This window comes from Tachypleus tridentatus, chromosome 11 (assembly GCF_004210375.1).
Source record: "Tachypleus tridentatus isolate NWPU-2018 chromosome 11, ASM421037v1, whole genome shotgun sequence".
Taxonomy (NCBI): Eukaryota; Metazoa; Arthropoda; class Merostomata; order Xiphosura; family Limulidae; genus Tachypleus; species Tachypleus tridentatus.
The window spans coordinates 35,526,369-35,553,378 of NC_134835.1; the positions used below are offsets into that span (position 1 = coordinate 35,526,369).

General features: G+C 33.4%; 1 protein-coding gene across 13 annotated transcripts in view; it reads left to right on the forward strand.

The window, feature by feature from the left end:
* Positions 1-27,010, forward strand: part of LOC143231919 (protein TANC2-like) — a 123,244-nt gene that overhangs the window by 84,655 nt on the left and 11,579 nt on the right. For 12 of the 13 annotated variants that reach the window (XM_076466758.1, XM_076466763.1, XM_076466764.1 and 9 more), the window contains 18 exons: positions 1,965-2,117; positions 2,521-2,613; positions 7,381-7,502; positions 7,855-7,996; positions 8,290-8,542; positions 10,001-10,232; positions 11,070-11,272; positions 12,107-12,293; positions 12,940-13,196; positions 14,469-14,706; positions 14,932-15,168; positions 15,370-15,537; positions 17,695-18,022; positions 19,384-19,559; positions 20,234-20,357; positions 22,903-22,994; positions 23,460-23,609; positions 23,978-24,078. In XM_076466758.1, the coding sequence (XP_076322873.1) occupies positions 1,965-2,117; positions 2,521-2,613; positions 7,381-7,502; positions 7,855-7,996; positions 8,290-8,542; positions 10,001-10,232; positions 11,070-11,272; positions 12,107-12,293; positions 12,940-13,196; positions 14,469-14,706; positions 14,932-15,168; positions 15,370-15,537; positions 17,695-18,022; positions 19,384-19,559; positions 20,234-20,357; positions 22,903-22,994; positions 23,460-23,609; positions 23,978-24,078 (3,256 nt within the window). Of the gene's footprint in view, positions 1-1,964; positions 2,118-2,520; positions 2,614-7,380; positions 7,503-7,854; positions 7,997-8,289; positions 8,543-10,000; positions 10,233-11,069; positions 11,273-12,106; positions 12,294-12,939; positions 13,197-14,468; positions 14,707-14,931; positions 15,169-15,369; positions 15,538-17,694; positions 18,023-19,383; positions 19,560-20,233; positions 20,358-22,902; positions 22,995-23,341; positions 23,387-23,459; positions 23,610-23,977; positions 24,079-27,010 lie in introns of those variants that run through there. The other variant, XM_076466769.1, reaches the window with a different exon arrangement.

The following is a 27,010-nucleotide window of genomic DNA, read 5'->3' on the forward strand; positions in this document are numbered from 1 at the left end:
GTCTGTGTACTTAGACTGTGACTGGCAGTCTAAGGATCACGGGGATGAATCCCTGCTCCACCAAATATGTTCGTACTTTTACCCGTAGAAGCGTTATATTGTTACGGTCAATCCCACTATTCGTTGGTAACAGAATAGCGCAAGAGTTGGTAGTAGGTGGTGATGAATAGCTACACCCTTGTGCAAATTAATTGAAACAAACGGTCATTTTACAATATTTTCAGCATGGCGGCCGGTGTAGGCTCGCAGGACCCGCTGATTTCCTTTAATAGTCATTTTTTTCACACAGACGGCGTCATTAGCTGTGTTTGCAGTACGGTTTATCTATTTTTGGGATATATGACGAAATTTTAAGGAATATTACGTCATTCGAAATTGCATTAGAAGGGCAAGGAGACCAGTCAAAAAACAACTTCTTACCAACTTAATGAAGAATAAACGGTATCAATGGGGTCTGAAATACAAGAACTAGACACAAGAACAATGGAGTAAGGTGTTATTCAGTGACAAGACTCGTTTATTCGTACAGGGTCAAAGAAGTCTACATGTTCTCAGATCTCCAGGTGAGAAACTTCGAGAATCTCGCATCAATCAGTTCGTAAAACATCCCTTGAAGAAGATGTTTTGGAGCTTTTTCAGCTACTATGGCGTCGGAGGCTTACATATCGTAGAAGGTATGATGCGAAGACCACAGTACATCGAAGTTTTGCAGAGAAGAGTCGTTCCAGAATTGAAAAAGAGATTTCCAGATGGAAATTTTTCAGCAAGATCTGGCTCCGTGCCACACATCGAAACTTGTGAAGAATTTTATGACTACAACGCGAATAAATCCGGACTTAAATCCTATTGAAAATCTTTGGGCTATTTGTAAAGAAAGACTTCGGAGAAAAGACCGTACTGCAAAAGATAAGCTAATTGAGGCCATAATTGAGGTGTGGTACCGCGATCCAAGAATTAGTAAAGATTGCAGTCAACTCGTGGACTCGATGTCAAAGTGGGTTAATGATCTTCTGAAAAATAAAGGCGGTCATATCGTGTATTAATTTGTGAGTAATTTTTTGGATTCTCAGAAATAAAACGCAAAAAAATGAAAAAAAATCGTAATTTTCCGTCTTGTTTCAATTAATTTGCACAAGGGTATAGCTGCCTTCCCTCTAGTTTTACACTGCCAAATTTAGGACGGCTATCGTAGGCAGCCATCGTGTAGCTTTGCGAGAAATTCATAACCAGACAAACGTGTGCATCGCAGGCTTTATTATAAAAAGATTCTTTGTAGTGATCCATATCCGGACCAGATTAGGACTGGATTGTTCCATGTTGACTTTCCATCTTTTGTTAAAATTTTGATATACATCGCTCTATTAGTTTTTGACATAAGCGCGCGGAGTTGATTACGATACATTCTTGAGATGAGAGTAATAATATGTTTTGTGTCTTACGCATATGATTATTAGTACTAGTAGGTTTTATTTACCGCAAGTTTTTTTTACGGTCACGTACGTGAACAAAGTAGCTGATCTTACTTTTTAGTCGGCGTCCCCTTAATTAATTCACAAGTTCGATGCGGACAAAGCTATCCAATAGGCCTAAGTGATTTTTTTTTAGGGGTCTAGGCGTACTTCGTGTCCAACCTGCCATTTAAATAAAATGAAAAATCGAATAATCATAGGTTTAAGGCAGTACAACCGATAGAACAGCGTGTTTGCGTGCACTAGTAGTTGTAGGAAAGCTACTGTAGTGAGAAAAGGTGGTTGTACACAATACAGTCACCGCTGCATAACTTCAGGAAGATGTCGTAACTTGGTACTGATGGCTAAAACTTCCAGATATTTTTACTCATTTTCTTATCTTAGCATTTTTACGTAATATAAAAGTTAAAATATAATAAAATGAGGGTGTGGGGGTTAAGCCACTAAAATGCGAAATAGCTTAGTTTATTTAATTATCTTCAATCGATTTTTCAGTTTCTTCCGCTGCTGAAGATATGAGACAAATAGGCAGCAACTCGCTGGTCAGCCGTGAACCGAGCTGTGACAGTGTAGCCTCCATCATGAGTTCATACCATAGTGACTCCCTCAGCCCTCTGGCGACAAACTTTCGTCGTCAGCTTAGTGAAAGTAAAATTTCAATTTCTTATGCTACTAATTTTAATTACTTTTGGTAAAGGTCAAATTATCAGGATATTCGGAGTGTTCACTACCATGATTTTTCATTTTAATAAATTATTTTAAGTTCTACGTGTTTATTCAAGATTTTCTACTTTTAGCGATATTGGAACTATAATGTTCATAATTGTTTTTTGTTTTTTTTTGGCAATGTATGTTTAAAAATCACTTATCTTAAAAAATAAGAAATCTATCTAGTGTGAGAATTTAACGTTGGTGTTTGACTTTTTATGAAAATCACAACAGTTAGATATGGATCACACGTTTTACTTTTGTTTGAAATAATCTCGAAAATAAATTGATTGTAGGGGTCGAATGACAAGTGTTTCTGAAACAACTTATTTATACTCAACAGGGATAAAAGAGTCTAGTCCTTTTAGAAAACGGTCAGCTTTGATAAGACGATCCGAAAGAAGCAGCAGAACATCATTTGGATTGGAGAATCGAGGTATAAGTATGACGCCACCTGTTGTTACTTATTAGAAACTTGTTAATATTATCGATGGCTGAAAATTGTTTACTCGCCTATAAATCAGTTAAACTGATATAATTTATAGAAAGATACTGAGCAATAAGAAGAGCTTATTGAATGAATTTATACAAAATTGTTTATTTCATTAGAATGTTTGTTTTATTTTAATACTTTAACATACTCAAACCTATTTATGTTAGTATAGAATTATATTAAAATATTTGATGTGATTTTATTGCTTTCTTATAACCCAATTTTAGGTGTTTGTTTCTTATGAACTGGAAACTTATACTCTTTTATAGTTTTTTTTTTTTTTAATAAATTGTTTCAAAGTTGAACCAAACATGTTAGTTACTAATTTAACTTTGTAAACTAAAAATTTGCAGTCATTCGTAAAGAATGTACTGGCTGTTTTGGTCATCACAGTATATATATATTTCAAAAATGATAAAAATCATTATAATTTCTATTTCATTGATAATTTAATTTTGGAGATTTTGAACAATAAACTTCTGTGTTAGATAAATGATAACAAGGAATAAATTGACACATCTAATTAAAATTTTTTTCCAGTTTATTTTGTGCAACATTTTGACCAGACGCCCTTTGTCTGACACAATCTTTACTGTCTGGTGAATTACATCTGCTTAAAATGTAACATGATGAACTGAAACGTTTGCAATTAGATGTATCAATTTTTTCTTTATCATTTATTCAAGTTGTTCTTCTTGCATTTTGTGGAACAACAAACATTTATCACTTCTATCTTTAACACTTCACCAATTTCAGAGTGATCTTCATTTGAAAATAAGTTTGCCTCCCATTTGTGTCAAGATTTTGATGAAAGTCTGCTGATGTATGCATATCAATTTACTTATATTGGAGTTGTTTTCAGTCCTAAACTAGTCAATATATACAGAAATAATGTGTAAAAACTTATGTTTACCATAATTTCAGTTGCAAGTGCAAGGTTAAAAAATGCGTTATTTGCATTTAATGCGCATGGCTGTGGATGTAATCACAATGGGTTGTTGTTAAAGTAATCAGAAATAGAGGTGGTAAAAAGATGCTAGAATCCAATTAAAAAAGGATAATAAATGTAAAAAAAGAAGTAGAATTAGATACAACCTGCTTCTCGTTGTGGCCACTTTCATTGATTTAGATCATTCAATGATAGATAGGTTAAAGTATAATTGATCAAACTTCAGCCAAAGGAAGTAAGATAAAACAGTAACTATAAAGTAAATATAAATATATATTTGTCATATATATGACAAATTACTTGTATTGGGATTTATGTCTTTGTAGACCCGAGAGGGTCAGGTACATTTGAAACCTTTTGTTTTTTTCCTCTTTGATTTGTGCATGATGGATTATTACAGGATAGTATTGGTTTAATTACTACAAGGAGATCAGAGTTTTGTTAGGTTATCTACACATTGACATGTTTCAAGACCATATCCATGAAAGTAATTATAATAATAATACTGATGTGTTAAATAATCTTTCTCTTTATTTGTTGGTGCAAATATTTTACAAAACACAAACAGTTCCAGTTGTATGTATCCTTCACGTCATCATTAGTTTCAAATTTCTTGGAGAGCATTATACATAAATACCCTTTTTAGTTTATTATAGTAAATTAAAATTATAATGAGGTGGGCTTAATTCATGTTTCTTTCTAATGTAAATATTAATTTGGAAGAGATACATAGTTTTCTTTATTATGTATGCAGTAATGATCTAGTTCATGTAATAATTCGTTTTTGTACCAACTTTTCTTGAAATAAAGTAGTGAGCTAAGTGGGAGTCTATCACTTCTGATAAAATAGTCCATAGGATCTCATACAAAAGTTGTAATGATTTTCAAACAAGACCCAAAACTTAAACACTTTTGAATAGTTCACTATTCTTCTGTAGGAGAATAAAAGGTGAGATCTTCAGTCTAATGCTCTCCCAACTGGGCTACCTCTGACCTTTATCCTTCTGAAGAAGAATATTGAGCTATTCAAAAGTATTCAAGTTTTGGGTCTTGTTTGAAAACCGTTAGGAATCTAGATTTGTATAATTGTGAATGAAAACTGCTAGGACTCTAGATTTGTATAATTGTGAATGAATTTTGAGGATTTAGATCTTGGTTATTTATATTCGATTGTAAGTAAAAAATTCTGTATTGTTTGCAATATATTTTTTGTGTGTTTCAGTGCCATGTTTATCCAGATGGGGCATGAATGTTTCATTACAGGATGCATGCATGTTTTGTAGACTCTAATTATGCTATTGGCTGATGTTCCACTATTTCTTTGTCTAAGATCTGGCATAGATCATGCATTGCCAGACTTTGGTTTTAATATTATTTTTGACCTACATTTAGTATCGAATCATAGGTTAAGTCTAAGAGCTTAGTTGATGTTGTGGTCTAGAAAAGTGGTCAATTTGTGTATAGTTCAGGTGAGTTTTTTTGTGTTTTAGTTTTGTAAAAACTATGAATTCATTTTTAATACAGTATTTTTTATAGTATTCGACTAATCTGTTTAATTGTTCTGGAGTTGTTATTGATGGAATAGGAACACTTTTCCAGACTGCTGCATCATTTTGTCAATTGTGAAGCATATCCATGGTTCAGATCCTTTATGGGCTTGTTGTTAACGTACATGATGAACATTAGAGGGCTAAATGCACTCTTGAGGGATGCTTGCGTCAGGAGTGGATTACTTCAAGAAGATATTCTCAACATCAATTCTAAATTTTTTATTTTCCAAAACGTTTCACAGCCAGAGAATAATACTGCATTGCACTTTCATTTTTGGCATTCGGAACCTTAGGTCATTGTGCCATGCGGTGTCGAATGTTTTCTTGACATTGAAAAATCCTCACTTCCTTTTTGTTAAAACTGTGTATGATGAAATCTGTTAACAAAATGATCTGTCATTTGCTTGAATTTTGAATGTTTTCTTGACATTGAAAAATCCTCACTTCCTTTTTGTTAAAACTGTGTATGATGAAATCTGTTAACAAAATGATCTGTCATTTGCTTGAATTTTGAATAATGTAGATGTTTTGTCTGAAAGTGAGAGAGTATTGCTGATTATTCTCTACAGAATTTTGTCTATGCAGCTGATCAGGCTGATTGAATGATACCTGTTTGATTTATTAGCTTGCTTTCCTAGTTTATGGAACATTAAAACATATGCTTGCTTCTAAAATACTGGAATGTATCTAGAGTTTAGTAATAGATTAAATAGCACTGGAAGATGTTAAAAAAGAAAATCTCCAGGTACCTTTTCTGAGGAGGATGGCTTTTATACCATCTTCTCCAGGAGTTTTGTCCTTGGTTGCTTTTATTTCTTGAGTAATTTCTGTTTGTGTTATTTCTTTAGTCATTTGGTATGCCTTAAAAGTGTTGTCATTATCATCATTTATTGCCCTGTTTATGTGTTTGTTGGGAATAGTGGTTTGTACATTTTAGAATTTTATGTTGCGTATTAATTGACTGTGGGGTGCATGTGTGTGCTGTTGTGTTATTAGTTTTGAGTGGTGCATGTGTGTTGTGTTTCCTGCAGTTGTGAAGCATTTTAGATGAGTCAAGGAGTGTTTGAGATTTGATTTTTCGTTTATTTTAGAACAATATTTGTCCAATTATTCTTGTTTTATGAGTATAATTTCTGTTTTTATTTTATTCCTGAGTGTACTTATTTGCATTTTGATTGTTTGATCTCTCATTCCCATTTATTATCTTCATAATTGTCATCGTTTTTTGTTTTTTATTTTATTGTTAGCTGTGTATATGGTTGCAAAGTATGGTTTAGTGTTGCGTTTGTTTCAGTATGGTCTGTTGTGCAGCTATGCTAAAATACTAGTTGAATGTTTGGCAATATATATTTATTTAAGGTTATTTTCTGGCACTATGGGTTATGATCTTTGGGAAGATTTTATCCAGATGTGATGTGTCTTTTTTTTTTTTTTCAGTTATAATTTTTTGATTTATTTGATTTGTTTTGATTGGGGTGAGATTGAAGATGCATCAAATTGATAGATGATCACCATCAAGATATTCTTCTATGTTAAAGTTTAAAAATTTTGGCTCATATTGTAAGAGTAGTCTATTCTAAGAGCATAGATACATGTCTAGTATATTACTACTGCTGTGTGAAGAGGATGTACAGATCAAGATTGGCATCATTTAATAGAACAGCTTTTGCATCACATATAAAATTTAATAAATGTCTAACAAAGTTTAGATGTTTACTCTTTAAATCACCTATGAATACAGTTTGTTATGAGAGTAAATGTTATTTAGTAGTTATATATGGTTTGGTTAGGTGAGCATTATATGCTTGCCACCATTAGGTATATATAGTATTATTTAAGTACATATCTATATACTCAGTTGAAGTATTCTCTTTGAATACACTCACTGAAAAACACAAATTATATAATAGTTATTCCTCTGTTGAGATCCTGTACTTATTCTCTATTTTTTTTTTTTAATAGTTGAGTCACCCTGCATTATAGATTTCTTATTTTTTGTACAGTAGACTTTCACTTACTGGTCAAACAGATTTTTTGTTTACAGTTGCCACTAAAATTTGACCATTGCTGTAGCATCAACTCACAATTTTAGGGTTGAAAGGAATAATATTCTAGTTTATTTGTAACTGATTTTTGTTTTACTTAAGTTTACTCTTTGTCAGAAAACAAAACAAATAATGATAATTTGTAATTATCATAATTTATTCATAGGTCACAGTCAAATCTATGCAACAATCACATTACCTTTAAGGCCATTATTTTTTGAAGTTCCTCAGACAGAGATGGAGCTTCCTTTCATTGGTAGGCAATGGTTATTCAAAGAGATTGAACAGGTAAGTGTTTGTTTCCTGATAGTATCGATACAGAAATCAGTTAATATGATTATAGGCCGGAATACTTACAGAACAAATAACATTTTGGGAAAAAAGAAAAACTGTTAAATAAAGATGTCACAATAGGTTCATAAAAATGAAGTTGAAGTAAAAATAATTAAATAAATAATTTTAATATTTTTGCTGGAGAAACTTCTTGCTAGAAATCAAATGTAGTATATAGCTAATTTATCAAATTCATTCAATTTTTTACCCTTTGTAATGATTGAGAGAGGCCTTCAAGAAAAATTTATTTTGTATGTGAATGAGTTGTGAATATTTAAATTTCTAATTACTTTAAATATCTGACAAGGAGCTGTTGTTGAGTTCTGTTAGCAACCGAGGAGTTGTCATCACTGGTGGACCAGGATCAGGAAAAACTGCTCTTATTCTTCAACTAGTGGACTATAGCAGTTTTGGACGAAGAAGAGAAGATAGTCCTTATCATAGTAAAGGTGTGCACAGAAAAAAAATTTTTTTGCAAAGTTGTTTGTCTTTTTAACCTAGCTAGTGAAAAGACAAAGGGTGTTTTTTTTTTCAGACAGTGACTTGTATTGTAGCTAAAGAAGACACATTGTACTATACCAGAATTTTTACTGCTGATGAGTTATTGCTGATATTAAAAGATTAATGAAAATTAATCAATTAAATATTTATGATTTTGTTTTATGATAAAGAATGAAGTCCTGTACTTTTTTTAGTTTCATAAAACTTTTCGGAGTCTGTACTGACAAATGCTTATTTACAGACACACTCTCAAGTAATGGTAGTGATGCTATGTCAATCTCAAGTGGTGATGGCACTCCACATTATCAGTCTCGGCTTAGCTTAACCCACGAAGCTGCTCGATCCCTGGCAGGCCGTGTGGTAGCTTACCATTTCTGTCAAGCTGATAACAACAGCACATGTCTGGTGCCTGAGTTTGTACACAGTGTGGCTGCTCAACTGTGCCAGTCTCCTCAGCTAGTTGGATACAGGGAGTTGTTTCTGAGAGATCAAAGGTATATCTTTAAGAATGTGATATCTTACCCTTTTCTTTATGTTTAGATGCATTAATGCTTGTTGAATTTGTTATGAGTGAAGGGTTGTTAGCCATGAACTTATTTTTTATTTAGATGAACAATGGAATAAAAAAATTATTAAAGAAAGAAAAAATTTGGTTTTAAGATGCTTTGACCTTGTGGAACTTCAATTTCTTATTGTTATTATTATGAGGTTATGTATAGTTGATTTTTCCTAAGTTGCCTGGTGTGTTTGTTATGCTATTAGAATCTAGATTAGCAGTTAAGCAACTTACAGGTTTGAATGTTACTCCTATGAGATAAAAGTAGAAGGTAATACAGTTCAAACATTATTCTAAGATTGCAGGTATTTGACTTATTTGGTCATACAGTTACTGTAAACTAGATCAAGTTTAGTCTGGAAGTCAGATGATATAACTTTTTTTTTTCTTATTCTTAGTAGTTTAAGTTCCACGTGTATTTAATAATATACAATGGTTCTATGCATTTGATAATTTTAACACTATATATATTTTTTTTAATGGTAAATTTTCTTTCTAGTACTATTTGAATATTTATAGCTGTATGCACCATATCATTTTCAAGCATATATAATTTAGAGGTGTTGTGCAATATTCTAGTGGCCCAGCATGGCCAAGCGTGTTAAGGCATGCGACTCGTAATCTGAGGGTCGTGGGTTCGCATCCCAGTGGCGCCAAACATGCTTGCCCTTTCAGGCGTGGGGGTGTTATATTGTGACGGTTAATCCCACTATTCGTTGGTAAAAGAGTAGTCCATCATCACACTTTGGGTGATGATGACTAGCTGCCTTCCCTCTATTCTCGCAAAGCTAAATTAGGGATGGCTAGCACAGATAACCCTCGAGTAGCTTTGTGTGAAATTCCAAAAACAAACAAAACAATATTCTAGTAATTAAAATCTTTACAAACTTTGTGTATTTTATTCCAAACACAAGAAAGAGTAAAGATATCTTTCAACACCAACATTCATAGTAAAGGAAAATGTCCTGTAATGATGTACAAAATTAATGTTTTATTAACAATGTTTATTTTAACAAACCCGAAAAATTAACACCAATAGTCAGAGTCCCCAGATTTACATTTGCTCAAATATAACAAAGTATTATTTATATATTCTTAAAATCTCCACAGTCTTATAGTATTTAAATATTTTTAGGTGTGTGTGGAATTTATTTCTATCCAAACAAATTTAAACACAGTTTTCTTCTTATTTTATGTATTGTGTAACATTTTTAATTTTTGAATACTGTATTTCATGTTATTTCTGTTATTATGTTTTTCAAACGTTTTTTATGAACTGTCTTTGTAACCAAGATCAAAGAATTTAAAAAATTCTATTATTTAGGGAAATGTATACATGAACATTAAGTTAAAACTATCTGTGTTTCAATTACGAATTTTGTTTTTTTAATTGCAGGTTTCAAGACTTACTAGCAATGCCATCTTGCATAGCAGACCCAAGTTTAGCTTTTGTCAAAGGTATTCTGGAACCATTAAACTCTCTTAGAAGAGTTGGTAGGGTACCCAATACCATGTGCCTCATTGTCGTTGATGGCTTAAATGAAGCAGAATTTCACAGGCCTGATTATGGAGATACAATTGCTTCTTTCATCTCAAGGCACATTCTACGATTTCCCCCTTGGCTTAAAGTATGTAATCTCTCTAGCATACTCTGGGCATGTTTGTTATATAAAACATGAAATTTTTGTAATTGTATAAATATTACTAATACTTTATTTTCTGGACTTTAAAATGTATAATTAGATGAATAAGTAATAAATTATTTCATTGAACTTATGAAATAAATGTACAGCACAATAACTGCTGTCGTAAATCTCTGTATTTCAGTTTACAACTTTCTCTTATTAGTGGAATTCGGTAACTGGATTAATTATTATGCTCATTAATCGATTACAAGATTTGAGTAGTTGAAATAATAAAAAAATAATCATAATAAGAAATATTGATTTAAATTATTTGATTAATTTCATTTGTTGTGACACTTAACAAATTAAGCAGAAAACCTTGGATTAATCAAAATTTCAATGAGAAATCATATTGGTAATATTTCAGTCAGTTATTTTACATAACATTTATTGATATAAGTGATGCTTGTAACTTATAAAGTTATTTACTCAGCTCTATGATTTTTTTTCTTGTGTTTTGGTTCTGAATCATAATACTTTTAAGGTTTTTAATAATGGCCACCCTATGTTTTGCTCAGATGAAATTATAATGTAAAATTATTAATGCCAAAAATTATCTTCTTAGTGTATGGTGAAGTAAGTAGCCTTCAAGTTTTTCTCTTCACAATAATTTCCAAGTAAATGTTTTAAAATCAGACATCTTAGGAAAGTATTTTGTAGTAATTTATAAATGTCCAAGCAAATCTAGTGTTATTATTGTGATCATCTTAATTGCATATATTATACTAACTATGATATTTTTTATGATGTAATAAATTCAAATTTTTATTGTTTTGGTAGGTTATAGTTACTGTACGAACAGTATTCCAGGAAATTACCAAACTCTTGCCCTTCCATCACATCTCGTTAGACAGAACAGTATCTAATGAAAGTTTAAACCAAGATCTTATTGACTATGTTACTTTTCGAATCAGCTCACAATCGACCATTCGTGCTAATATCACTATATTAAACTCCAAATCTGAAGATTGTTCTTACATTAGGTGAGGATGAATGGAGATCAATACTTGATTTGATAAAAATATTTTTCTAATTGCTAAATAATGTATAATAGTAATATAGCCTTGAAATAAAGAATTCATGTACACGGATACAAAACATTACCCAGCAAATTAAACATTTTGTGTTTGATTATTCTAGATGTTGAATATTATTCACAGTAAGAATTGAGTAATGTTGACAAATAATAATTGTAATAAATGGATAGAAAGGTTAATTATCTTACTGGTTAATTATAGCTTTAATATTATTGATCTCAGAAGTATGTTTGCCCTAATAAAGTATAAAAATACTTCTTTAAAGTTGGAGACCCCAAGTGGATCAACAGTAAGTCTGAAAACTTATAATGCTAAAATTTAGCCCACTGTGTAACTTTGTGCATAACAATAAATAAAAACAAACTGAAGTTGTGGAAATACTAGGTATACTTACTTAAGGCTCAGTGCTGGTAATCAGTCAAATAATATTTATTAAGTATGTTGGAAACATTAAAGTTTGAATAATTCCATGTATTATTAAAATTAAAAGTATTTAAAAATGTTTTTAAAAGTTATTAAAAGTGTTAGACCATTGTAAAATATGAGTAGTTTTAGTATTAAGAAGGTATACAAGATGACTTTGGAGCAGATTCTTTTAAAAGCTGGTTTTGAAGATTAGTTTTTGACTGCTTAATGTTTTACCATTTCTTTATCTATTTGAAATACCAGCATATTTATTTTTTTAAATAATCACTGAATTGCTACACTTGTAATTAATTTGAACAAAACATTCACATGAATGTTAGTACTTCTTTCTTTTATTTATTTATTTTCTTTTAGATTTGCGAACCATCTTGTGTCTCTTAGCAAAGGCTGCATGTTGTACCTCAAGTTGACATTAGATCTCATTGAAAAGGGTCATCTGGTTATAAAAAGTAGTAGTTATAAGGTTCTTCCTGTCAGCCTCAGTGAAGTGTACCTGCTTAGTTTCAACTTAAAATTTACAACTATTCGATCTTTTGAGAGGGTAAGGAGAATGCTGATGAGTTTCTTCTTGGTTGGTTTCAAGTTTTATCCCATATTAAGTTGTAACTAATTAACTGTTAGTTTATATTATGATTGTGTACATTTGCTGAATATAAATCCACAGTTCATGTATAAATAATTCCCTTCTTTGTTTCTCTAGAAGGGATCTTGTTTGAGAGACTCCAACAAAATGGGTATTTCTTTTAAAATATTGGTAATATTGGTAAAATAGAGGTTCAAACAAACTCTGGTTGTTGGATGAATAGGGAGATAGATTTCTTTTGACTCATAAATATTATGGAAAGTTACAAGGTTAAAATCTCTTGCGAAGAATTGTATAATTAGTATTTTATTCAGTCTGTGTCTAAAATTAGTAACAGCAGTAACTTTACAGATTTGATATGCATAACAAAAAGCTCTATCACTTTTCTTTATGGCCAGATTGGTAATATAGATGCACTAATGATATGAACCTCAAGCAAACAATATAGTAGCACATTTTTCTCCTGTACCAAAAGTGTAATAACTTACTATTTATGTTTCAAAGGAATTATGTAACTTACCACTGGTTAAATCACAACCTCAATAAATATTTGTTAGTTTATACATCAAAAACAGTAGCAAATTAACTTTATCATCTTGTATAGGTAAGTAACCTACTACAAAGTTGTTTGGCTTCCATGTGTCCTCTCACCCCATTGGAGCTGTACCACTCGGTCAATGCAGGGATTGTGTGTCAACCTCTCACTTGGCAAGACTTTCTTGAAAGGCTAGACTTAATGACTGCCAATAACTTTCTAGTACTGAGACAAGACAAAACTCTGATGTTTGCTCACCCTTCTTTAAGAGAGTGGCTCATCAGGAGACAGGAGAATGAAGGAACAAAATTCATCTGTGATGTTAGGTATAACATTTCAATACAAAACAAAAGAGACTGCCTACTAAATAAAGACGTTTTTTAAAAAAAACTTCAACTAAGCAAGTAATGGTATATTCAGGTTTTCATCTTTATGGAATTGTGAATTAAAATAAAGACAGCTTTAAAAGAGTCAGAATAATCTGATGTGATATATTAACTTTTATTAAGCAATAGCAAATGGAGTATTTTTTAAAAGGAAGTTTATTTTTAGTTTTTTTTATGTTAATTTACGTTTATGATAATAAAACATGAATTAGGATGTTATATTAAATTTTACTCAAATTGATGATGAGAAAACCCACTTGTAGAGAAAATTATATATGTAAAAACGGCTGGTATGGGTAGAGAAAGCACTATGTAGAGGAGCGAACAACATTTCGACCTTCTTCAGTTATCGTCAGGTTCACAAAGAAAGAAAGAAAGGGTTACTGACCGGTAGCTGACCACATGCTTGAAGGCAGTTGTGTAATTGAGTGTAGGAATGTAGAGGGCATGCTTAGATGTTGGATATATTTATTGATATAGGTATAAAGGTGTTCCTTTGTATTGGTTTATTTTGGGCTTGAGTTTGTTGTATAAGTAAGGCTTCTTTAATTTTGCATTTATGTTTGTTTCTTTATTTAGTATTTGGGTGTTTTCTATGGTTATGTTGTGCTTATTTGATTTGCAGTTTTCAAAAACGTGTGAAGGTGACTTTGTGTTCTTTGAATCTGGTTCCCATTTTTCTACGTGTTTCTCCAATACAGAAGTCATGGCAGTTATCACATTGTATTTTATAAATAATGTTGGTGTTGTGTTTGTCAGTGTAGTTTTTACATAGTATAGTATAGACCTTAGTTTTTGCCTGATTTTTGAATTAATTTGGTATTAACTGGAATGTCATATTTTGTTGCTAGTTTTTGCCAAATGTTGGTTATTTTTCTGCTGATGTTGGGAATATGTGATACACAGCCGTATATGGTTTCATGATATTTTAAATCATGGGGTATATTTACTTTTGTTAGTTGATTTTGCTTTTTGTCTAGGTGTGTGTGTATAATGTTTTCTACAGTTTGTGGAGGAAACTGCCTTCAAACATGTGGTTAGCTATCGGTCAGTTACCTCTTTCTTTCTTTGTGAACCTGAAGATGACCGAAGAAAGTCGAAATGTTGTTCGCTCCTCTACATAGTGCTTTCTCTACCCATTCCAGCCGTTTTTATATATATAATTTACTCAAACTTAACAGTTCCCAATATCTTTCCTTCTTTTGTTACTAGGACTGGACATGCGTTATTAAGTTTGCGAATGAGTCGACTGGAAGCACCCCTTAATTCAAGCCAGTGTTTAGAGCTTGGCCACCACATTCTGAAAGCTCACATATACAAGTCTGTAGTACGAGACCTACCTTCAGGGGTTCTTTCTCGTGATCTCCAGGCTCTGTGGGTTCATCAGAGCACTGATGATATATCGAGAGCTTTGAGTACTGTGAGAAATGTATATAGTCCTAATGTTAAGGTGAGTTATGGATAACTTAAGGCATAAAATCCATTTCATGATTAAACTGTTGAGACATTTATTTTCTTAACAAATTTAGACTAATCCATAAGTTCAAATATAAAGAAAAGGTTTTGTCATAGTAATAGTATAGTCACAGGCTGTTAAATTTTATTTTTCTCCTCGGAAATAATAATAAGTATCATTTCTCTAAACATTTTTATAAGCAGAAATTGAAAATTTCAGGTCAGTAGACTATTATTAATTGCTGGAGCAAACCCTGACTGTAGAACCACTGAGCTGAATGATGCCCCACTTCTTGTTACTGCTGCTCACCAGGGTTACACAGAAATGGTGTCATTGCTATTAGAATTTGGAGCAGACATAAATGCTTCATCTTCAGATGGTCTGAGCCCTCTGTGCTCAGCCAGCAAACAGGGATGCTTAGAGATTGTTTGTCTTCTTCTGAGTAAAGGTGCTAAGGTATGTAATTCCACAATAGGTATAACTTTTAGACTACGGTAATATCTTTATTTTCCAAATTCAACTCTTTGTGAACTATGAAGAAATCTACATGTTTATAATAATTAGTTTTCCTCTATAAGCATGAAGTCAGTTACATTTCTCTCCATCAACTCCAAAATGGTATTCTAGTGAACAAGTTTGTTTTTACTGTATTTACAGATAGATCAACCTGACAAGAATGGGCGATGTTCTTTAGTACATGCTGCCATGAATGGACACTTAGAAGTTGTCAGCAATCTTACACAATCTGAGTGGTCTGGAGAAACAGGACTCGGAAGGGCAGCTCAACAGGCTTTAGTTGCAGCAGCTGAAAATGGTTACACAACTGTATGTGTTAATTTTACTTTAAATTTAAAAAATTATTATTACTCTAAAAATATTAAGTAATTTTGTTTCTGGTGATTGGATATTAGTCATTGGTATATGATCATCTAACTCTAATTATTAATGTTTTTATTTAACTGCTAATCATTAACTAGATTATACTGTAATTCAGCTGTTAATCTGTTGTGCCACCAGGAAGGTCCTAGGAAGGACTATGACAGAAAGTCATTTTGATAGGAAGGCTGGTGTGCTGTCCACTCTTCCAGGATCACCCTCTTCATTATAACTTGAATCAACAATATGAATACTTTCAGGTTTTGTTCATTTCCATAATAGTTTGACTGAGTGTACTTGTGTATGTGATGGGGGGCTTAGAGGTACAGCCTCTCAGATTTTACCCTTTTATGAAAATTTTGCAAACAAAACTCAGCCCTCTCCCCACAAAAAAACAACAACAAAAAAAACAACCTTTAACATCCATATGAATTTTTTTTTTCACCCTCGGACAATATATGTGTCACATATAACAGTGTTATCTGTTAGGTGGATGTACAAGGCTTTTTTTTTGTCTCTTACACTTTGTTGTGTGCAGTTCATATTGCTATTTTTTATTGTTTAATTTTATTGTATGGTGTTTATTTTCTAACAGAATGAACTATTTTGTATACATGGGTGACAGTCTTGTGTGTCTATTTTGCTCCTGAATTTTGTCCTTTTAATTTTTCCTTTACTCCACTGTATCAATGTTTTTCTATATTTTAATAGAATATAGTATAAGATAACAAATGTTGATGACCTAATGAATATTATTTTAATTTGGTAAAAATTCATAAAAAATTATTTGAATCGACTCCTCAGTCTTAAATCGTAATTTTGAGCTGTGTATTTTCTATTCGTTAATTTATAAAACTTCAGAGAAAGTAGTGATGTATTGGCCAAAAGTATCCAGACTATATACCTCTTGAACATGTTACATGTTCCACCCGACACATTCTGTAAAACGTTCTCCATTAAAGTACAAATACACATAACACACAAATATCATAGGTAAATTAATAGTGTTGTTACCAAGGTTTCAATAAAAGTAATGTATATTTAAGGCAGAAGAGTTTATAAATGGTTGGAGAGGTGTGTAAGTTTGCTTGATCACGTGAGACTATTTAATGAAGTCAGAAACTTATTAATAATAAAGCTTTGAAAAAACAACGTAAAAAACGTTCAGTAAAGGACCTTTAGAAACCAACAAACATTTGTTCATTGGTATTGTGAGAAAAAGCTATTTTTGCAACATATTCAAAGTGAATTTACTGCACCAAATGTGGCCGGCCATATGTGAAAAAATCACCAGCTGGATGAGAGGGGGTATGCAAAAAAATTGTATATTACTTTAAAACAGTTTATGGCACTTTCATTTGTTGCAAAGCTCTCCAGCACTAGAATACGAATATGTGATAGCAAAGCTTGTGAGCCATGACGAGTGGCACTTCATTTTGTTTTTTGGAGTGATATCCAAACAAAGGCAGATAGAAGAACAATTTGGTCATTGAAATGACTCACTCAGAGACCCCTAAACCTAAAAACATCTTTGGAATTATATGAGAGTAACTGAGTGGTTGAACAATAGCTTGGAAACATTTTATAAAATACTTTAAACAGTAACAAAAGTTTTACTTTGCCAAGGTCATGCTTCATCATCAGGCAGTGAGGATTCCTCTCTTTCTCTACTTTTATATCTTTTGTTACTTTTGGCAGTGTAATGTTTTCAAGCACCTATATTTTTACTATTAAATTCATGTTCTGGTCACTGTTGACTTATTGCTATCTATACATAGTTGAGAATAAGACTACTTATTGGAGATAAGTCAGTTAAATTTCTTGAAATGTAATCATATTATGGCCATGAAGTCATTACCTTACAGAAATTATAGTTTTTTCTATTCTAAATACTTTTGTCCTACAGTGTAATACATGATCAGGAATTGTGATTAATGAAATAAACTTTACCTGCAACTTTAAAGTTTTCACTGAATGTTTGAACATTGTGATTATAAATAATACAGCGTAGCTTGCATTGAAACTTGTGAAACATTGCAGTTTTTTTACATCCACGTCAATAAGCACAAGATTAAGTCCATTTAGCAAGCATTCATTTTATTCCAGGTGTGTGAGTTTCTTCTAGATATGTCAGAGGTGAGAGTAAATGCTCCAGATGACCTTACTGGTCAGACTCCTCTCACTGCAGCCTGTTGTGCAGGGCATGCTGATGTCTGTGATGTGCTACTGAGAAGGGGTGCTTCTGTTTCTGTCGTTAACTGTCGGGGGGAACCGCCACTAATGTGTGCTGTTATAGAAGGCCACTGGGAGGTGGTGGAGCTTTTACTGAGTCACAAGGCTGTTTTGGAACAAACGGATAGCAAAGGCCGTACTTCGTTGATGATGGCAGCAAAAGAAGGACATTTAGGAATTCTGGAACTTCTGTTATCTAAAGGTGACATACAGTTGTACACCATTATGAAACACTTTCTTTTATAAGGTCTCTGTTTTTAACTTTTACACGAGCAGATATTTTTGTTTCACGTTTTAAATGATTACAATAATATTAAAAATTACTATAATGTGACTACTACATAGAAATTATTATTATTATTTATACATTGAGTGTGTTGTAAAGTTTTTCAACTATTTTTATTAAACAATAAGATAAGGGGACAAATATCTTTAGTAAGAAAGTATATAATTATAAATACTACTTTCTTAATTTGTTATTATTAAAACAAAAAGATCATGATGCTTGGTAGTGTCATGTGGCCAAAACAACCTGCAGGATGTACTGTGTGTTATTAACAGGAGTATTGATTTAGTGATTTCCCATTTTGTGTAGCTCAGACTGTGGTAGTCTAAACTTAACCATATTTCCAGTGAATGTGTTCTAACGGATCTTTATTTGACATAGCTAAGTTCAAGGCAGTCTATTAAGATATACACGAGATGTGAAATCTCCAGTTTAGGTTTAATTTTTCCACTGCATTTTTTTTCTCACCAAAAGTATGAAAATTATTTGATTAAAAAAAAATCTACTTTTATGTGTTTTTTTTTCAAATTTGGTAAACACAGATTTTAACAATCTTTAATTAGGTGTCGCATTTGGTGTAAATACATCCACATGTGCAAAGTTATTCAACAAAACCACTCAAATTCATCAAATTTTTATGCACACCTGCATAAGTCACATAAGCTATTAATCTAATATTTTTACCACAGCTTCATTTAAGAGTAGTAGTAGATCATTTCTAATATTTTGTAATTTGAATTAAAGATGGCTGACTTAGGGCAGCAAAACTGTAAGGTGAAATGATGTACAGCAGTATCCATTCATTAGTTTACTAGATCACATATTTTGTTTTAACTGTCAACAAGGCATGTGGCTTGGTTATCTAATGAATAAATATTTGCTTATTTTTTTATTAGCACTATAGTGTAACTATCAGTTTGCCAATTTTGATTTCATTCATTTAATTTGCACACTATATTCTTTTTGGTTGCACCTTTTTTTTTCACACCTGAGGTGTTTTTGATTAGATTTAGTTACCCAGAAAATAATTTAATTTACTTCCATGTAACTAATATAATATGTTTTGGAAATAGTCGGCATTAATGACATTTTTCCATGATTGAGTTGATGAGAGAGTAAAATAACTCGATGGATTTCACAGTTGCTCCGTAAAATTATCCAACATAAGCACATATTTTCAAATTTTATGAGACATTAACTTAGATATTATTTGCATGGTGATTAGTCATACCATTCACTGAAAGACGTAAATTATATACACTAATATATTCTACTAGGTGGCAGCACCAATGCATCAGATAATGAAGGCATGACTGCTCTTTGTTGGGCATGTTGTGGAGGACAGCTTCAAGTAGCCCAGTGTCTGCTGCACCATGAATCAAATATTCACCATAAAGACAACCATGAACAAACTCCTCTGGATTTAGCAGCCATTCATGGAGATCCAGCAGTTGTAAGTAATAATTACATTTCTCATAACACTGCATTAGCAGTATACATCTTTATCAAGGGTCTTCTGTAAAAAGGGACATTTTATTAAGAATTAACTATATATGTAATATCGTTTTTTGCCATTGTTTAAAAAATATATTAATTATTAAATGTGAACAACAAAACTGTTTGTCATTTTTTGACAGGTATATATAATGTTATTAGCTACAGTATTATTTTGATATGTACTCTAAGGATGGGTGGTATAGGTATTAATTAAAGTGGTAATACCCAAACCAGCCATCTATATAATACATTTTTACATGAAGTTGGTTTCACATCATTATGAATTACAGTATTTTCTTAGGAAAAGATTTTATGTATATTTAGGTATTTCACTATTTGGTGTATTATAACAGTTTTTGTAGTCTAAAATGCAAGCTTGTGGGTACAAAACCTTGTCCCATAAAATACAGCAAAGTGTCATTTATTACCTATTTCAGTGAGGATTTTAAATTTATATGCCATTTTTGCTTGAGAAAAGTCAACAGTATCAAAAACAAGATATAAACAATATATAAAACACACACACACACGTGGTGGTAATTTATTGAGCCAAAGCTGTATGGCAAACAATGTTATTAATTCACACACATCCTTCTATCCTTCTATGTATTGTCATCGTACGTTTTTCAGATTCAACTGCTGTTAGACAGAGGGGCATCTACAGAACATGGGTGTATGAGACCACTTGATCGAGCAGTAGCTTGTGGCAATCTGGATGCAGTGGCTTGTTTTCTACACAAGGGTGCAAAACTTGGTAATTACCAACATAAATTCTTTACACAGTATATAACAGGAAATACTGATATTAAAATTTTTTGAAGAATTGTAATTTATTAGCAAAAAGAGTTTGTATTTGGCATATAAACGGTTTTACTTTGTCCATGAAAATGAAAGATAATTAGCACATAAGTGTATAGATTTTATGAAATGGAACGTGATATCTAAAATAATTCCATTCATATAAAATAGAATAATCTGAGAAGGTGTAGTGTCAGTAGGGTGAGTAGGTGTGGGTGTTATGTTTTATAAAGTAGTGACTTACAAAAACATATGATGTTAAACTAAAACTTTATTACTGACAAAGGTCTCATCTTAAAAAAACAGCCATAAAGATTGTCTAGACATACTTAATGTGAAAACCACACCTTAACATGGGAAGTCATAAGAATTATTGAGATATACTTGGAACAGAGACTTCACCATAGCATTGTGAGATGCACTTGGAATGAAAACTGCACCATAACACTGTGAGATGCAGTTGGAATGAAGACTGCACCATAACACTGTGAGATGCGCTTGGAATGAAGACTGCACCAAAGCACTGTGAGATGCACTTGGAATGAAGACTGCACCAAAGCACTGTGAGACTCGCTTGGAATGAAGACTGCACCATAGCACTGTGAGATGCGCTTGGAATGAAGACTGCACCAAAGCACTGTGAGACTGCACTTGGAATGAAGACTGCACCAAAGCACTGTGAGACTCGCTTGGAATGAAGACTGCACCAAAGCACTGTGAGACTCGCTTGGAATGAAGACTGCACCAAAGCACTGTGAGACTCGCTTGGAATGAAGACTGCACCAAAGCACTGTGAGACGCACTTGGAATGAAGACTGCACCAAAGCACTGTGAGACTGCACTTGGAATGAAGACTGCACCAAAGCACTGTGAGACTCGCTTGGAATGAAGACTGCACCAAAGCACTGTGAGACTCGCTTGGAATGAAGACTGCACCAAAGCACTGTGAGACTCGCTTGGAATGAAGACTGCACCAAAGCACTGTGAGACTCGCTTGGAATGAAGACTGCACCAAAGCACTGTGAGACTCGCTTGGAATGAAGACTGCACCAAAGCACTGTGAGACTCGCTTGGAATGAAGACTGCACCAAAGCACTGTGAGACTCGCTTGGAATGAAGACTGCACCAAAGCACTGTGAGACTCGCTTGGAATGAAGACTGCACCAAAGCACTGTGAGACTCGCTTGGAATGAAGACTGCACCAAAGCACTGTGAGACTCGCTTGGAATGAAGACTGCACCAAAGCACTGTGAGACTCGCTTGGAATGAAGACTGCACCAAAGCACTGTGAGACTCGCTGGAATGAAGACTGCACCAAAGCACTGTGAGACTCGCTTGGAATGAAGACTGCACCAAAGCACTGTGAGACTAAGCTTGGAATGAAGACTGCACCAAAGCACTGTGAGACTCCGCTTGGAATGAAGACTGCACCAAAGCACTGTGAGACTCGCTTTGGAATGAAGACTGCACCAAAGCACTGTGAGACTCGCTTGGAATGAAGACTGCACCAAAGCACTGTGAGACTCGCTTGGAATGAAGACTGCACCAAAGCACTGTGAGACTCGCTTGGAATGAAGACTGCACCAAAGCACTGTGAGACTCGCTTGGAATGAAGACTGCACCAAAGCACTGCGAGACTCGCTTGGAATGAAGACTGCACCAAAGCACTGCGAGACTCGCTTGGAATGAAGACTGCACCAAAGCACTCTTGAGACTCGCTTGGAATGAAGACTGCACCAAAGCACTGCGAGACTCGCTTGGAATGAAGACTGCACCAAAGCACTCTGAGACTCGCTTGGAATGAAGACTGCACCAAAGCACTCTTGAGACTCGCTTGGAATGAAGACTGCACCAAAGCACTCTTGAGACTCGCTTGGAATGAAGACTGCACCAAAGCACTCGAGACTCGCTTGGAATGAAGACTGCACCAAAGCACTGCGAGACTCGCTTGGAATGAAGACTGCACCAAAGCACTGCGAGACTCGCTTGGAATGAAGACTGCACCAAAGCACTGCGAGACTCGCTTGGAATGAAGACTGCACCAAAGCACTGCGAGAGACAGCTTGGAATGAAGACTGCACCAAAGCACTGCGAGACGCGCTTGGAATGAAGACTGCACCAAAGCACTGCGAGACGCGCTTGGAATGAAGACTGCACCAAAGCACTGTGAGACGCGCTTGGAATGAAGAAAATGAACTTAAGGATTTTTTTAAACGTACTTGTGAGTTATAGCACAAAACTACTTGGAAAATCATGTACAATCTTAAATATGACTGGAATTTACTTTAAGCTTTTTAAATTTTCTCAATTCCTGAACTTTATAGAGGGTGATTGTAAAGAAAGGTTTGCAGTGTAATGCATCACATTTCACCAAGGGTTTGGCAATAGAAAGTAAAACTGCACAGAGTTGTTAAGGCTATTATGCAAATACAAGTACCACAGTTTTATTTCTAAGAGAACACCCAGCAGAATTCCTCTTTTGTTTTCTTTTTACCCATCAGGACCACAGACGTGGGCAATGGCTGAAGGAAAGGCAGATGTTTTACATCTGTTGCTGAAGAAGTTACTGGATGATGGAACAACATTATCTAAGGTAACTGTTTGTTGCTTGCTCTTTACAAATACGTCCCCCGCTGGTATAGCAGTAAGTCTATAGATTTACAATGCTAAAATCAGAGGGTTTAATTCCCTTTGGTGGACTCAACAGATAGCCTCGTGTGGCTTTGCTATAGAAAACAACGCAAAAAAAAAATATTTGCAAATAAATAAACATCAGTTGTGTGTAGTTTATTTCATGTGTTAGAAATACATTAACAACTGTACACAGTTGGCTGTTTGTAACGTTTTAGGAATGATCTAGAAAGTTGAACATTAGTTCTTTTTTTTTTTTTAATCCCTATGAGCAGTTCTGTTTGTACACAGGAGTTTTTTTTTTTTTAGGAACAAAATATTGTTATTTCATCTGTTTAGGATTGTATAGACAAAATATTAAGCTTTCGAATGGGAATCTGAAGTGTCATTAGAAATTGTCATTTTGATGTTTGGTATGTGAATACAGAAGGGTCGACTCAAAGAAGCAGCTTATCGCTATCAGTATGGGTTGAAGAAGTTCCCAAAAGAAGACACAGTTGGAGAATATCAACTCATTTTTCAACAGTTAAAGTTCCAGTTTTCAATCTCCTTGTCACGATGCAAACGAAAAATGCGTGTAAGTTTGTTTTGTTTTGTTTAGAAAACCAAAAATGTCTAATACTTAAAATGTGAATGTTGAAGAAGTTGGCATAAAAACCAGTCAAATAAGTTTTAAAATGCATAGTTTAAAGTTATAAGATGGTATGTTATTCATTTATAAGGTTATCCAAACTGGAATTTTATAATATTTAGACAGTAATCTGTCTCGAAACTAATTAGCAAATTGAATTAATGATCTAATCAACATTTAAGTTCTTCAAGTAGAATATGAAAATTATTTGTCTAATAGGTGGAGCTAGTTTTAGACTTTAATTATTCACTTTCAAAAGAATTGCTTGATAAATGTTTGACCTGTCAATTCGGTGATATATGATTTTTATCTAGGATTATGTGGCAGCCATTGAAGCTGCAGATAAAGCAATGGAAATTAAGCCTAAAGCGTTCGAAGGCTATTACACAAGGGCACGTGCTAGGCAAGAAGCTGGGTAAGTATTTTGTGAAATGCATTTTTACAGTAAAATACAATGCTGCTCTGTGTGTGAAAAGGAACTTTGGTGTAGTTGTATTTACAATAACATGTTTCATAAGTGCTGCAAAGTAAAACCACTATAAAAAAAAATGTGTGCAAATGTTTTGAGAATATTAAACTGGCAAAATGGAAACTTTTTAGGTCTTTAAATGTATGATATGATTGTATTTTGTGTGTGTGGTCAAACATTAAATTAAATATTTCTTTAAGACGGAATTTTGCTCAACAGTTAATTCTTCTTGCACAACATTTCGTTTACTGTTTTCAATAATTTGAAGAAAAAATTGTTGTTAATTTTTTATGTTGTGTCATTGTTTTACAAAATCTGCTTTGTTTTCACTATTATTTTCCCAAAAGAGGATCAAAAGCTGACTGGGAGGGGTCATCTGTTTTAACCATTGGCACCATTATACAATTGGGTGTTGTTTGTCAATCAGTCAGTAGATACTAAAATAACATCATGTAAGGGATGCTTATGTAGCTAGTTGTACTGGTGTGACATTAACAAAATGTGAGTATGTTGTGAATCATGTAAAGATGGTGTGACATTAACAAAATGTGAGTATGTTGTGAATCATGTAAAGATGGTGTGACATTAACAAAATGTGAGTATGTTGTGAATCATGTAAAGATGGTGTGACATTAACAAAATGTGAGTATGTTGTGAATCATGTAAAGATGGTGTGACATTAACAAAATGTATGTTGTGAATCATGTAAAGATGGTGTGACATTAACAAAATGTGAGTATGTTGTGAATCATGTAAAGATGGTGTGACATTAACAAAATGTGAGTATGTTGTGAATCATGTAAAGATGGTGTGACATTAACAAAATGTGAGTATGTTGTGAATCATGTAAAGATGGTGTGACATTAACAAAATGTGAGTATGTTGTGAATCATGTAAAGATGGTGTGACATTAACAAAATGTGAGTATGTTGTGAATCATGTAAAGATGGTGTGACATTAACAAAATGTGAGTATGTTGTGAATCATGTAAAGATGGTGTGACATTAACAAAATGTGAGTATGTTGGGAATCATGTAAAGATGGTGTGACATTAACAAAATGTGAGTATGTTGTGAATCATGTAAAGATGGTGTGACATTAACAAAATGTGAGTATGTTGTGAATCATGTAAAGATGGTGTGACATTAACAAAATGTGAGTATGTTGGGAATCATGTAAAGATGGTGTGACATTAACAAAATGTGAGTATGTTGGGAATCATGTAAAGATGGTGTGACATTAACAAAATGTGAGTATGTTGTGAATCATGTAAAGATGGTGTGACATTAACAAAATGTGAGTATGTTGGGAATCATGTAAAGATGGTGTGACATTAACAAAATGTGAGTATGTTGGGAATCATGTAAAGATGGTGTGACATTAACAAAATGTGAGTATGTTGGGAATCATGTAAAGATGGTGTGACATTAACAAAATGTGAGTATGTTGTGAATCATGTAAAGATGGTGTGACATTAACAAAATGTGAGTATGTTGTGAATCATGTGAAGATGGTGTGACATTAACAAAATGTGAGTATGTTGGGAATCATGTAAAGATGGTGTGACATTAACAAAATGTGAGTATGTTGTGAATCATGTAAAGATGGTGTGACATTAACAAAATGTGAGTATGTTGTGAATCATGTAAAGATGGTGTGACATTAACAAAATGTGAGTATGTTGGGAATCATGTAAAGATGGTGTGACATTAACAAAATGTGAGTATGTTGGGAATCATGTAAAGATGGTGTGACATTAACAAAATGTGAGTATGTTGTGAATCATGTAAAGATGGTGTGACATTAACAAAATGTGAGTATGTTGGGAATCATGTAAAGATGGTGTGACATTAACAAAATGTGAGTATGTTGGGAATCATGTAAAGATGGTGTGACATTAACAAAATGTGAGTATGTTGGGAATCATGTAAAGATGGTGTGACATTAACAAAATGTGAGTATGTTGGGAATCATGTAAAGATGGTGTGACATTAACAAAATGTGAGTATGTTGGGAATCATGTAAAGATGGTGTGACATTAACAAAATGTGAGTATGTTGGGAATCGTGAAAAGAATTGAGCCCGGCATGGCCAGGTGGTTAAGGCACTCGGCTCGTAATCTGAGGGTCATGGGTTGAAATCCCCATCACACCAAACATACTTGCTCTTTCAGCCGTGGCAATGTTATAATGTGATGGTCAATCCCACTATTCGTTAGTAAAAGAGCAACCGAAGATTTGGAGGTGGGAGGTGATGACTAGCTGCCTTTCCTTTAGCCTTACACTGCTAAATTAGGGATGGCTAGTGCAGATAGCCTTCGTGTAGCTTTGCCCAAAATTCAAAACAAACCAAACCAAAAGAATTGTGCACTGTGTAGGCTACAACATAACATATGAACCTCATAAGCAAGAAAGAGAAATATTTGTTTCTCTTAATTTTGGTTGTATTTACTATTGAGTAAAAACACTTTAAGAGGGATCCTGCACAAAATACATCTAGTAATATGTCAGTTTTGAGAAAGAAATGGATATCAAGAAGATACATCTGTTTCAGATAAGTTTCTTGCTTCGGAAAACTAGACTGGGTGCTTGGATGTTAGTTTGTTGAACTACTGAACAGAGTGATTGGAGTGCCAGAACACTAGTAATTCTGTTCATAATTTGATATTTAACCAGTTTTGGATGTTCCAAGAGTTCTAAGACATGCACTTTTTTTTTTCTATTTTTGGACAAGATAAAAATGTCATTACTGGACTTTTGTTGAGGAATTATTGAAACTTCTAGCACATTCCTTATTGTCATCTAATGAACGATTATGACAGTATGTTCTGTTTCAGCAGTAAAGTCAATAGTTTTCTTATTACTAACCCTGATGAAGC